The 14,560-nt window shown below is 34.3% G+C and overlaps 1 protein-coding gene across 1 annotated transcript in view; it reads left to right on the top strand.

Moving 5' to 3' along the window:
• The first annotated feature begins 470 nt into the window (after positions 1-470).
• Positions 471-14,560, top strand: part of Galntl6 (polypeptide N-acetylgalactosaminyltransferase like 6) — a 1,036,720-nt gene continuing 1,022,630 nt past the window's right edge. The window contains exon 1 of the mRNA XM_013354103.2: positions 471-683. Within this exon, the coding sequence (XP_013209557.2) occupies positions 546-683 (138 nt within the window). The 5' untranslated portion in view covers positions 471-545. The remainder of the gene's footprint in view (positions 684-14,560) is intronic.

The raw sequence follows: 14,560 nt of genomic DNA, 5'->3' as shown, positions 1-14,560 counted from the left end.
TGTTATAGGAAGATAAGGAAGGTGATTTTCCAATGTCAAAAGTGGACACTTATCTTCCAGACACTTGACTGGACCAAGCCACTCCCTCCCATTCAGTTCTCGCTCTTAATCTCCGACTCTACACCCCGGACCTCCCACACTAAGGGCGGGGGATGGTGGGCAAACAGCGACAGAAAAACACCTGCTATTTCCTGATATTTCTAGCATGCTCTTGACTTCCCCATAACTTATCATTACTCTATGAAACGATCGTATTTCCTCCACTGCTTTATATTAATGGAGGTCAATAGACTTAATGATTTCCTCAGTTGAGTCATGTATTTCTAAGCCAATAGATAATGCCGTCGTCATAGTTTTCTGGAGAAAAGTAACTGTGCGTTTGTTCTGCAGATGGCCAACTCCCTCTGAACCCTGCAGATTGGTGCTGAGCAGGCAACAAAAGTTTGTAGCTTCCCCTCAGGTTCTGGTGCTTCCCAGGAGACAAGAAAGGACTTTCCCATTACACACAAGAAGCAGGCAACTTTTCTCCACTGTGAGCATTTGCAATGAAGAGGAAACAGAAGAGGTTTCTGCAGATGACTTTGTTATTCACTGTGGCTTTAATTTTCCTGCCCAATATTGGTCTTTGGTCTTTATACAAGGATAAACACCTGGTGAAATCTGCAGAAGCTGTGGACCATCAGGTAAGTACCAGCCAGGGCAAGGGTAGCTGGAGGATGGGTTAGGTATGTACCCTGCCTTGGGGGTATTTGGGGGAAATGTTATGGGGAGTTTCTCCCAAGTCCTCACAGAACGGATTTTACAGACTTCAGGGGACTTTGAGAAGGTCCTGGGTCCCAGTTACTGAGATGATGAATGGAATATAAAATAAGAAAGAAGAACTCGAGGTCCAGAAGAAAAGGTATTCTCTCCCAATTGGCTATAGATTGGTTTTTGACTTGAAGTGGTTGGAAGGAAGCTGCCTTTTGTGGGAAACAGAAGTGGGTTTGATACAAGTTCAATTATAGCAATTGGATTTTGCCTTCTGTCTTGTGTGTATTTCCATATTAAGTACATCTGGCCAACTAAGTCGTTCAAATTTTAAGGTGGCTTTCAAGAACCAATTCGATGTTTGCTCTATTTTTAACTCTTTTTCTATTTCTCAGCAAGAAAAAAAATTATTATCCTGTGGAAACTTAAAGTCTGTCTTTTGTCTCCCCTGTTGCTGATGAGGTGTGGTAGTTAGTAGAGGCAATTATTAATATGCAATTTCTCCCAACATTTGACATGTTTGTTGCCAAAAGATTTTCTTTATGTGATAAGCAATACACAGTGTAGTATTTTGCTTTCCTTCTACTTAGCACATAACAATTAGAATGCATATGTTTGCAACATGACTTAATCATGTCCAAGTAACTTTCACAGAGAATAAGAATTCCAAGTATCCCTCAAAAAATTCTGATGGAAGTCAATATTGTTGGAATCCTGCTGCTTAGTAATTAAAACTTGTATTTTATATAAAAAAATTGAATAATGAATTATAGCTTACTTCATGAAAACAATATACTTTTCCAGTCAGTACCATGTATTGCCCTAGAATATTAATATTCTTAATTTCATGGGCCATCACTCTTGTATGCTATGTACTATTCAGACATATAAGAGTCTAAATAATCCGCTTCTGGACAACAGCAATGTGTATTAGAGGTAATTGATTATTTGTTCCTATAGTTAGCAAAGTTTAATATACTGTTTATACAGTGAGTGGATAGTTGTAAATTATATGGAGGTGATCTGATGTTTTTTACTATGAGAAATCACTACCAATTTCTGAACTTTAAAGAAAACTATATGCCTTGGATTTTCAGTGCATTGGAACTTTGAGGGAAAATGCTGACATATTGATGTCAATACTTTCTAGTCAGACTAGCTTCAATTGAATTATGATGGGTTTTGTCATGTCAATATATCCAGAGGGGATGGAAACTTAGGCTGGGAACTCCACAAGATAAATAGATCACTTACCTTTTCCAGTCTTTTATTCAGAGCAGAATAATGTCACGAGTAGCAGCTGATGTTTTACTCTCAAAATTTCTACCAAATTAGGAAAATATAAAAGAAATTTATTTTACATTATTATTGATTAAGTAGCAATACAATCTGAAGAATTTGCTGGAATAGTTACCATGAAACTCTAATTAATCTTATTAATGAGACCTTAACAAATTTTACTTTGGCTATTGATTTTGAGGCTTAATGAGAAAGCTGTTTGTCCATTGGCATAAAAAAAAATGTTAATTTCAGCTGTGATTGAGTCTGCTCCCCATAGCAGTTTGCCTGTTTTATGTTCTGATGACATGAAACTAATGCTTAAGTTTCGGTAACAAAATGATGGACCTGAAAGGTATGGGTGGCAGAGAAGCACGTAGTTGTACTTTCTGGAAGTTTCTTGCACCTTAGAGAAAAATGTTGAATGACTTCTGGAGATCTGGCAGCATAAAAGTTCATTGGAAAAGCTTTGAAAATTTTATAGGAAGAAAAGATACTGATAAGCTTATGATAAATATTCCTGTGTACATTATCAAAGCAATCCAAATAACAGTTTCATAATTCTTACTTTCTTACAGATAAAAAAAAGTTATGGAATATTCACATTCTTATGTAATTTTTGGATGAGTAAAAGATAAGTCATTAGTAACTTTGGCTGAATCAGAAGCAATTTGTGATGACACATACTTCATGTTTTGATATCAGGATATAATAGTTTGCTAAAGTGTCTATGTTTCCGTATTAGAGATTTATATGCTGTTGGTTTGCACACAGGTTTTTCAATGACGACCGTAAACTGTGTTATTTACTTTCAGCAATTCACTTTCGAAAGGCATTCTCAGAAATCATGTGCCGCTACTTTTATCTTACTGTTGTAAAATGCTAAGGATGAAACTGATAGCAAATGACAGCACCGGCAGCAATGAATACTGACGCTTTTCAGAACACATGCTTCTAGGGGCCAGGATATTTTCACAGCTGTTGTGTGTGAAAGCAATCAGGGTTTCTGTTTACAAGGGTTGAAAATTCTATATGGGCTTAAATAAGTATATCATTACACTGAGTAGCAGGGAACTACCTCAAGATAAGAAAGTTATAAATCATGAAATCATTGGATTCTTTCCCAAATGTCCAGATAATTTTTTTCCTTTTCTATCTTTTGCCAGTTTATATCATTAACACTCTTTCTACATAGTATCTAATTTAAATTGTATTTATTTTGCAATGTGAGAGCAATTGAACGGAGATAATATATAAGACACAGGTCAAAACTGAAAACTATTCTCATCTTTGTAAAGCTTAATATTTAACATATTCTACTACACTATTGCAAATTATTTATGCTTACAGTAGTTTTATCTTAAATACAGTGCTTGTCATGATTCTTCTTAATACCAAAGAGGAAGAAACAAATTATATCAAAATTAGCAAATTATTCTTTAAATTGTTTTTATCATAAATTAAAAATATTAATAAAATGCAAGCAATTGAACATTACAAGGTTGAAATCAAATATCTAAAATTAATATTTGGCATTTTTGTAATTAATATATTTATTAACATGTTTTTAATTATTATGACTAAATGCTGGTTTAAGTTGACTTAATTGCTCATTTTCTCTTTTTGTTGTTCTTGAAAAATATCTTCTTATGTTATTTAAATAATAGATCTGTTTAGTATAATAAATAACAGTTTATTGATTGTAACTATGATATTTAGATGATAATGATTGATATGTGATTGTTGAGTGACAAATCTTAATTTTCTCTTTCTTTTTAAACCTTTGAAGTGCTACTGTTCTCTGGATAATATTGCTCCACTACAAACTTGGATCATTAACTGCGTTATTGGATGATATGTAGAATAATGCAATAACTTAAAATCAACTACTCCCCTTATAATATTATGTGTATTTCCCTTATTATATACTCAAGTGTTTGTGGGAGGACTCCCCTAGAGATTCTTATTTTTAAAAATATTCAATAAGTTAACCAGCTTTACAACTAGCTTGGAAATAAGAGTTACAAAAATAATGCAAGACTTTTCCCAACATAAACAGGCTTTTGAAAATTTGCAATTTAAAAAAATTAAAAGATGTAAGATCATATATTTCTAAGCACAGATTTCTAAGAGTTTTTCAGAATGGATAACTTATAAAAACTTATGCTTGCGCTGAGTTTTCTGACATAGGAGAAAACAAGAAACAAATCACACAACAAACGAGTGGTCATATGGACTTTCTTTATATTTTCATGATTTCAGGATTTATGTTTATATCATATATATGTTTATATAATATCGCATATCTGTTTATATCATATATCATGTTTGACATATAATGCGATGCATAAATTCCCAAGAGACTCCCACCGTGGATGTGGAATTCCTGTTCCCTAGTTGACTTTGCAACGTGTGATGCTTTCCTTCACCCTCTCCCACAAAATATCCTTGTTTCAAAGAGACACTAAAGAATCTTCAGCTTTTCCCAGCTCATCCAACGTTAACAATTTCCTCCTTTTAGCGGTAATCCTCCTTTTGACCGGAAATATTATTTTCTTCAACAGTGTGTATGTGTTAGTTTTTTAATATAAACACAGGATAATTAGTACCCAGCCTATATAAACTGTTTCCTGCATTCTTTTGCTACATTAATTACTAAAGCTGAACAAAATGTGTGTTCTTTTCCCATAAAACATCTTAGATTTTGGAAACACTAAAGACAGGAAATGAGGATTAATAGTTTTCACTTTGAAGCAGGATAGTCCACTCGTAACGTGACACACATGGAGTGATCCGAGCTGTTCTTCATTAACTACAATGTGCATTCTAAATTAGAGATTGAAAGGAGCTTCCTTTATTTAATTTATTGAATATTCATCCCAAAATCACTATAGGATGGCACCACACATAGACTTGTAACAAGTATTTTGATTATTTTCCATGACACAGGAGATCACTGTATGATGAGTTCATCACATTCCCCTTGGGGGAGATCATGTTACATACTGTGCTCTGCTACCAATCTGATGCAAATATAAGTAAGTAAGTAAATGAATAACAAACAGCTAAATAAATAAATAAAATCAAAAAACAAAAGATGAAGTAGTTTTTCTTTTTCCTCTTTTCATGTCTGAGTCACATATGCTATGTTGGATCGATTGCTCTCAGATAAGTTATACCATAATAGGAACTGAGTCAAGCTGGAAGATGGAGGGAAAGTATGAGAAAGGCTGAGTAATTTAAGACAAAGGCAGAAGCACACTGAGTAAATTGTTAGGCGTAGCCATGACAACTTTTAGGAAATTTTCACCCATGTCTCTTCGTAAATATTTTATGCCAATGAAGATTGTCAAGGGGACATCTAGACCCACTTCACAGCAAAGACTAAGAATTAAAGTAGGAAAAAAACAGTTCCCTCATCTAAAACTGCGTGTGGAAGGAGATATGGGCACATTTGTGATACAATGATTTTTCTTTTCTTGTCTTGTTGAGGGCGAAGACAGTGATAAAAGCATATTCAGAGTCCATGAAGCTGCGTCAAAGGATGAGGTTGTAATCATCAAATCTGCATGTTTGTGTGTATGTGTGTATGTGTGTGTGTATGTGTGTGTTTGTGTGTGTGTGTGTGTGTGCTTGCAGCACTCCTGTATAAACTAACATGTATAGGATAATCAGAGGACAGCACTAAAGAGAAAATCAAACCCAGCCTTAGAGCAGATACTGGTTAATCTCTACCTATCACACTATAAAGCTCTGGATTCCAAGGTTGTCCTCACATGGAACTGTAATGCCTGAATGGAAGCAGAGAAAAAGAAAAAAAAAAACAACATGTGTGGTCGGGATGATGCTCTAGATATGTTTATGTAAAGTTTATGAAGAGGTGTGACATCTGCAAAAGATCCATATCACTTTCTTCAGCGTGCTCTGTTAAGGTAATAGTGTCTGTTTGTAATAAATTCACAAGGTGGTAGCAGAGAGAGGATACAAGTATATTAAGGTTTTACTTCCAATATTAAAGATGAAGAATGAGGGTTGCATTAACAATTCTCTCTATTAATATGTATTCATGTCACATACTCACCTAACAGTATGCATATGTTCAGGCATACAGCCTCACACATGATCTCACTATGAAACTTTTCATACATCCAACAATCACACTTTCTACCACATTTTAGCTACTGAAGTTTCTTGTCTTTCCAATGATTTGAATCTATAATAGGCTGTTAGTCAAACCTGAAGCACCGTTTAAATATTGTTGATACAATCCTAGGACACTATAAGAAAGACAAAAAAAAATGTGTCTGTCTCTGGAAATGTGTGCATCTACATAGCAAAAGAGGATAAAAACCACAAAAGGGTTAAGATGCTCGAGGCTGCACACATTATGAATAAGAAAACTCAAAAAATTTTAATATAATTGATGTAATTGTGGATTCCATAGAGTGTGCTGGCAGCTCTCAACTGTTGTAAGCAGGGTTGGCGTCTCAGTGAGGGTCACTAATGTTGATTTTAATTTGTTTAAAGAATCCAAGTATTCATGAAATAGTATTTCAGATTTTGAAGTCTTGAAAGTTAGAGGTAATTATGGTAATGATTTTGAGTACTTTTATCATATTAAAATGACCAAACTGACAAGACTGTCACATAAGTTTAAATGAGGTGGGTGTTATTTCTGCTTCTTTTTGAAATTTCCCCAGTAGTAGAGTATAAATGAACTTAAAAGTGGAAGAGAAACCAGTTTCCATAGAATTTTTGTTCTCTTTTAGTAGGGCATTCTGTAAGTTTTAGAATCAAATTATGTGGGTTCAAATTCTCCTTGCCTAATTTAGCATTTGACATTCCATGGATCTTCCTCACCCCAACACTTTTACAAGATACTTTTCTTGTGATGATGAAGTAAGGATTAAACACTTAACATCTCAAGAGCTTGGGAGCAGGCACAAGGGTATAGATTATTGTTATTCATAGTATGACTATTTATAAGCAATCATTGCATTTTGCAAGGTAATTAATGTCAGTATAGAAAATGTTTACAGATGCTTTCTTCCTGTCAAGATGATCTAGAAGAGCAATGCCATCGAGTTACAGAGCATTAGTAAATAAACAAAAGGTTTCTGGAAAATAAGAATTTTTCATTGTTTTGTCTAACACAAGTAAAAGTTGTTGACATTTTATAATTTCTCACAAAACACTCACTGAAATTCTCTTTAGCATATTGTTTTGAAATAATTTGAAAATAAAAGGTTTTAGCAGAAAATTGTAAAGGAGAGAGAGTTAGAGAGAAGAAAGTACCCCAATTTACTTTAAAAATAAAGTCTGTGTTTTACACTCTGATATCCCCTCCATGTTAATTGTCTCAAGAACTCTGTTTCCATTTTCCTCTTTAACTTTTGGTCATGGAAAAGGTTTCATCATCGATAGAAATCCGGTAAAAAACCAAAAGCAGTATACTACAGTTACTTTATAAAATTATTATTCTCCTAGAGGTAGAGGATGAATTAAGCCTTCTATAGTCTGCTGATTCTTAGTTTTTAAACAGCTAATTGGAAATACAGCTGTTAAATTTAGTTAATATATGCATTTGTTTAGCAAAGTGGGTTGCACATAGTAAGCAATTTGACATTTTTGCTGTTGTATTACACCAGACCACTATTCTTCCAGAAAACAGGTTGGTGAAGAGGGGAAAGTTTGTTTTCTACAGCCTTCATTTCATCACTCATCATAATATTGAATTCTCCTTTGCATGTTTGACTTCACATATGGTTGTTTTTGAAATGTGACTTAAAGTGATGTTAATTCTTGTTTCCCTCATTTTATTCTTAGAAAGCCAATACAGAAATAATGTTACTTCATTTAAAAGGCTTTACACCATGTACCTAGGACTCACAGAACTAGATTTATATATATATCTCAACTAATTAGATTCCAGCAAATAATTAAACTCTTCCCAGATTATACATTCAGCAATGTATACGAAACTGATGACCGCCGTTTACACACACACACACACACACACACACACACACACACACACACACACACACACACAAATACACGTTTTGTTTCGTCTGGTCCTACCTCTAGGTATTATTTCCTGAGTGTGTGCTCTGCCATCATAGAAGTAACAATCTTCTCACAATTACATTGCAGCATCAGTCTCACTGGTCAAAGAATACTGTCAGGAAATGTCTTCCAGGTCAAGTATAGTATTATTTTACAGGCCTCGAGCTGTAACAACATTGATCTGTTTCTAAAAGGCATGGAAAAAAAAAGAATTATGGTTTCTGAAACTACAGTTGGGCTACATCACCATGGATAAGTATCTAATTCCCTCTTCTAGTGCCTCCAAGGGAAAAAAATTGTTGGAAAGAAAAAGGGAAAACTGAGTAAAAGTGGTATTTGTGAGAAATTATCATTCTTCTATTCTGTAGAATGTGCACTTTCCTCTGTTTTAGTAATATAACAAAATAGTGTTGGAATAACAAATATTGAATGAGTCTGCCTCTTCTTCATGAATTATGAAGGAACTTTTAAATTTTCTTTTACAATTTGAAAGAAAATACATTTTTGAAGATTGCTGGTATTCCAAGGAAAAGATAGTGTGTTCTAACATATGAAGTATGGAGAAACATTGCCCAAAGACAGTAGGGGAGTTTGATTCAAACATTTCTCGAAGCAGAGGCATTTTCTCTTCCTCTTTAGTGCTTAGAATTCTCTTTTCCCTTTTGAAATTTCATTGAAAGAATAATTTTCCTGGGATTAATTTGATCAGTGTTTGGCTCCATGATTGGACAAACTCCTGCAAGGTTTTGAGAATGGGAGTTGTTTGAGTCTTGAAAAGAAGTCTGTTGAATATGATACCAGTGATTGAATGGTGCATATCCAGGAAAATTTTTTTGGTTTTGTTTGTTTTGTTTTGTTTTTTAGTTTAGTCTTCTGATATTTATTTCTGTAGTTTTGTTTCTAAGACTGGGAGTAATATCCATATCCCAAACTATTCAGTACAAAAGTAAATATTGCTTAGTTTTATCACCATAAAAGACTAACAAAGCCCACACACATTTTATAAAATGCAAACTTCCACTAGAAAACCCACAACACCATCCCAAAATAACTCTAAATTTTCTTAACTCTCTCCTGTTTTCCATAGCTGCTTTTGTCAATCTTTCTCCACTCAACTTTCCCATGCTGCTTTCTTCGGTATTGTGTTCAGTCAGTAACCTTGCTTCATTCTTTGGGAGATTATTGGATTTTTATACTGGAAAAGACATAGGATAATACAGACAGAGAAATAGTAGCCTTTGCTTGGCTATTCTCCCAGTTTTCTGCTAATATGGAAAACTGTCCCTTGATTTAGGATAAACATGGATCCTCTACCTAGATATCCAGAGTGTGGGTCACAGTTGTTCTTAGAAAAATAAATAAAATACTATTATAATCTTGTTATCAGTGATATGTCATCCATATTAATATTTAAAGATAAGTGTTCTCCCTTTAGTGATGGGTATTCAGATACAGCAGAATAAAAGAAAAGAGAAGGAAACGTCTTCCATTGGACCAAAGCACTGTTGCTATTGTTCCTGCTTTGTCTCTTTTAACCAATCAAATGATAGATCCAATTACAGGATTTCTACTTCTGTTCTCTTCAGTCTGAATCTAAACTCTACGTTAGCATCATTCACCAACTTTCCTCCAAATCATTTGGCAGCTAATTCTACCAGCTCTTGTCGTTAGTCATACCACTTGATGGAACATTATTAAACACCACCTTCTGTTGATAGCAGTCTTCATCTGAGGAAAAGAGATGGTGGCACTCCACTGACAGGAATGGAGCCAGGAAACACTGAAACAAAGGGTGGAGTAGAAAAGGAACACATCACAGTCATCCTTTATTGATACTTCAATAGTCTTCTTCACTGTATAAACTTCTTTCCTAGTTGTCTGTGCAGAATGCTCTCCTCAGTGCCCACCCATATATATATATATATGTTTATCCATGTACTTTAAACAGTACTATCACCAAAAGGCTTTGAACAAAAGCCTAGCACACAGAAAAACAACAGATTAACCTTGGTCTTATGTCCCAGTTGACTGATTAAAGAGAAGAGGGATGACAGAAAGCAAAGAGAGGATATTCAGTCAATGTACACTAAAAAGAGGGACAGTGACCCTAAGTTTGACTTTTTGATGTATGGGAGAAGGAATTGGATACAGCAGAGTAGGAAATATGTATTAGCTTAGTGTTGGTCCTGTTCATCCTTGCTCAATTTTGCTTCTGCAAACTGGTCCTTTAGGAGTTAGTAGAGCTCTAATCACTTGAGTGGAATGACCTGACTCCCAACTCAACTTGGTCTGTCCCATGAAGCTCTGTTGTTCCTGGTATCCAAAGAGACTGCAAGTTGAAGAAAAGAACTGAGATCCCATGAGGGTTTTAGGGCATAAGATTGTATAAATATAGCCTATGACACTTGTCATTTTATTTAACCTTTAAGTGAAATAAAGTGAGTTAAGATATATCTGCAATTTCTAGATAGATGTGCCTTGAGTGATTATCATACCTGCAAGTAAACTAAGCACATGATGGCAGATAAGGAGAGAGAGATATAAGAAAGCGCAGAAAGCCGGGCACTGGTGGCGCAGGCCTTTAATCCCAGCAATCGGGAGGCAGAGGCAGGTGGATCTCTGTGAGTTCAAGACCAGCCTGGTCTACAGAGCTAGTTCTAGGACAGGCTCCGAAGCCACAGAGAAACCCTGTCTCAAAAAAAAAAAAGCGCAGAAAATTACTCATAACTGTAATTTCTAAACACTTCTTGCTACTTAGATTTTTTTAAAAAAATATTTTTGTGGAAGATATCTGGACAATTCCTACTTCTTGTTATGTTTTTCCTGGGCTTCTCTCACTGATTCTCATGACTTCTGATTGTAAGTGTATGTTGTCTCCTAAATTATTACTACTAAGTGCCATTTTGCTCCAAGAAAGAATGGACCAAAGAGCCAAAATTCTAAGCCGAGATCATTTAAACATTAGATGTCCAAACTAAATTCACCACCCACTTTCAGTCCCTGAGTTCATTTCATATCTCTTATCTGAATAAAGGACGCTCTCATTTATCAAAGGTCAAGGCCTGATCTCATATCTGGGCACTCAGTATCTTTGTTTCAAGTTCAGTTGATTACTAGCTAGATCTTTCTTCTGCTTTTTGTTTGTTTTGCTTTACTTTTCTGGCTGGCTCCTTTCACATCTTGTTAGCACCCATGTCACTACCTAGTTAAGACTAACATAAACATTTGATTGTGAGCAGGGATACTCCAGGTTGGTACTTGAGCCTCCCACCTGCCTACAAATCTACTCTCAGATAGACCAGAGTTGTTTATGAATAGTTATTAAGAAGAGACTGTTACCATGGAGTTTGTAAACCATTAGAATAATGTTCAGTTCTCCAGTACAGCATAACCAGATAATTCTGGATGTGAAGCCATGTATGGCCACTTACCAGCTCTGGCTTCAAAACCTTGCATTTCACGAAATTTCCTGAGACTATCCTCAACTATTTTCTTCACATGTATTTCAACTTCAGCCTTGCATGGTGAACTTACTTTACCTTGACTTGTTGGATAACTTTTCCATGCTTCACCTGCTTGGGTTACATCATTTTTTAAAGTTTGTGTTAATCCTTTACTTTTCTCTATAATTATAAACACATTAAATCTTTATATTTAGTATATGTTTACATATTAGCTATCATTAATATATAAATTTTTAGAACCTGATGATGGTTTGAAGTGGGTTCAATAGAAGATCTGTGCATGTCCTCTGTAATCTTTATAGCAGTTTATTGGATAAATGGCATCTGCAGTTGTGAGTAAATACTTGTAGCACAAAGACACTCTGGACTTTATTTTTCATTTCAATAGTAAAGCTTTTAATGAAAGTCACATGAGTAGATTTGCTGCACTGAATGAAGACATAGACAGAAGGAGATGCAACATGAAAAAAGAGGCAGAAATTGAAGTTATCCATTCTTCCATCAAATACATATAGAGAAGAAAATCTAAAAATTAAGGCAAGGATTGGAATAATATAGTCACAAGCCAAGAGACACCCAAATGCCAATAACTGCCAAATCAAGAAACCACATGGAGAATATTATGGTACTTTTAGTCAGAGGACAGCCCTACAAAAGTTAGATTTCAGAATTTTGGCATCCAGCATGTATTTCTATTTGAGACTACAAGGAATTTATTCTTTGTTACAGCAGCCTCAGGAAAGTAATATGCTAGAAATGATCTCAGTTTCCACATTTTGGTTTTTCTTAGCATTATCTATCCACAGAATAGGCACTTGAAAAGTATTTTCTAACGGAATGAAGAGTCAGAGGTGCAGTTGTTCTTTTCATAGATTGAAAATTAAGTTGTATATACATTTATAACCAAGGTATAACTCAAAATGTGTTTAAATACATGTGGGTACTACTAAACAAATAACAATATAAGACAAACTATTGTCACTGCCTTCTCATGGATTAATGTTTCATGATTTTCATTTTCTGTCAACTTTATCCAGTTTAATTTTATTCTTTTAGGACAAGATAATGATTAATATTAAAATTGAAACTCACAGTAAGATTTACTCCACCATATACACGTTTGGGTGTGCTGTAGAAGACATTGATTCCAATAACATCATTCAAAGTTTATAGTCACATTTAAATAAGCTACTCACATGTCTCCACAATATAATATAATATAATATAATATAATATAATATAATATAATATAATATAATATAATATAATATAAATCACTTAATGAATAAACACTTTTCCTAATTATGACATCAGTTATATATAGGATGCATAGTCAATAGTATACATTTTAATAGAAATAATGTAATTTAGAAAAGGCTTATTTACTATTAAACTTTACTAGTTACAAAAAGAGCATGTAGTGGAGTTCATTAAAACCACCTACATGGGAACACTAAGAAGCCTACATCATTTACAAAAGGTATTATTTTGTAAGTTAGACTGATATATTTCAAGGGATTGATTTGAATTTGAGTACTGTCAGACATTAAGTACATTATTAGTTTGAGTCTCCAGTGTATGTAAGTCCTCCTTGGAGGAGCTCCTTTCTTTTTGAAAAAGTCTCCCCTGGCTTCTCTGGGTTCGTTGTAATTAATGGTGATATAGCATAAACGTGGAGGCAGGGGAAAGGAAGAAATTCAAGGGTAAACCTTATGAAAGGGATTAGGAAGAAATCACAGGCACTAGACCAGATACGCCGAGCTTTATTCGGGAGAGGCATATTAAAGGCAGGGTCTCCAGGGGATGTGTCTTACTGTTCCGGTAATTAAATAGTATTGTGTTTGATGTGGTGGCTCCACATAAAGAGAAATTCATAATGTGGAATTACTCCAAGCACATTAATTATGTCTCCCGTTTGAGGAGTATCTGGGCCAACGTTGAAATTCGGAGCTCTTTATTTTGACTTTTCTAACTATCAGAGACCTAACTTTGAAATTTCAGTTCCACTCAATGGCAGTTCACCTCGATGGTGTATTCAAAAGTCTGCTGTTTATTATCTGTGTTCCACTTTTAAAGCTGTGTGAAGGGGAAGACATTTGTTTACATCAGATCTTTCCTTTATATTATTGGTAAAATGGCAAAAATATTATTTGTAAGTATTCTTATAGTTAGAAAAAAATGTTCCATGACGTGACTCTCTATATATATTTGTAACAAACATGAAATGGCCGAACTATGTCAGTCACTATATGCAAACATTATAAATCACTTCCCTTACTCAATCACTACAGATGTATCTCTCTTAATTGCAATACTTTATTCCTTTATGTCTGTTGTTGCTCTGTATACCTTTATTTCATATTTCTAAATTTTGAGACTCATTCTCCCTTGAAATGGTTTAAAAATAATATACTGAATCAGAATGATAGTTGACTGACTCTGAGAGATTGACTAATGCACTTGTACTCATGTATACAAATGTTAATTTACTTTCTGATAGAAACTACACTCATTTAGAAATGTCTTATTAACACCTATTAGTTATATGTGTTAATGAGTTGTAGTGTGGAATAAGTGCATCTTGAACTCTCCAAAAATCCATACAGCCTTTTCCCTCCTTACTTACCATTACTCTTTTGTAATCAGTTGGATTTTTTCAGCTCTGCTTCTTTTAGCTTCCACATATGAGAGAGGAATATGGTACCTGTCTGTCTGTGCCTGGCTTGTTTACCTAACATAATGTCTTCCAATTACATCTATTTCTCTGTAAATGACAGCTTTTCCATCTTCTTTATAGCTAAAATTTCCTCTCTTGATGAAAGTCTGAGCCAATTCACTTTGACTTTACAAATAAAAGCTGTATATTCTATTGAAAAAAAATTAAAAGTATATTCTAAATATTTGACTCTAGGTATATATACATATAGATATATATGTATATATATATATATATATATATGATTTCTAAAATGGAAAATATTGGTTTATCATTGATGGAGGGA

This window comes from Microtus ochrogaster, unplaced genomic scaffold (assembly GCF_000317375.1).
Source record: "Microtus ochrogaster isolate Prairie Vole_2 unplaced genomic scaffold, MicOch1.0 UNK28, whole genome shotgun sequence".
Lineage (NCBI taxonomy): Eukaryota > Metazoa > Chordata > Mammalia > Rodentia > Cricetidae > Microtus > Microtus ochrogaster.
The sequence above is the reverse complement of the archived record's forward strand: the minus strand, read 5'-3'. Positions and strand labels throughout refer to the sequence as shown.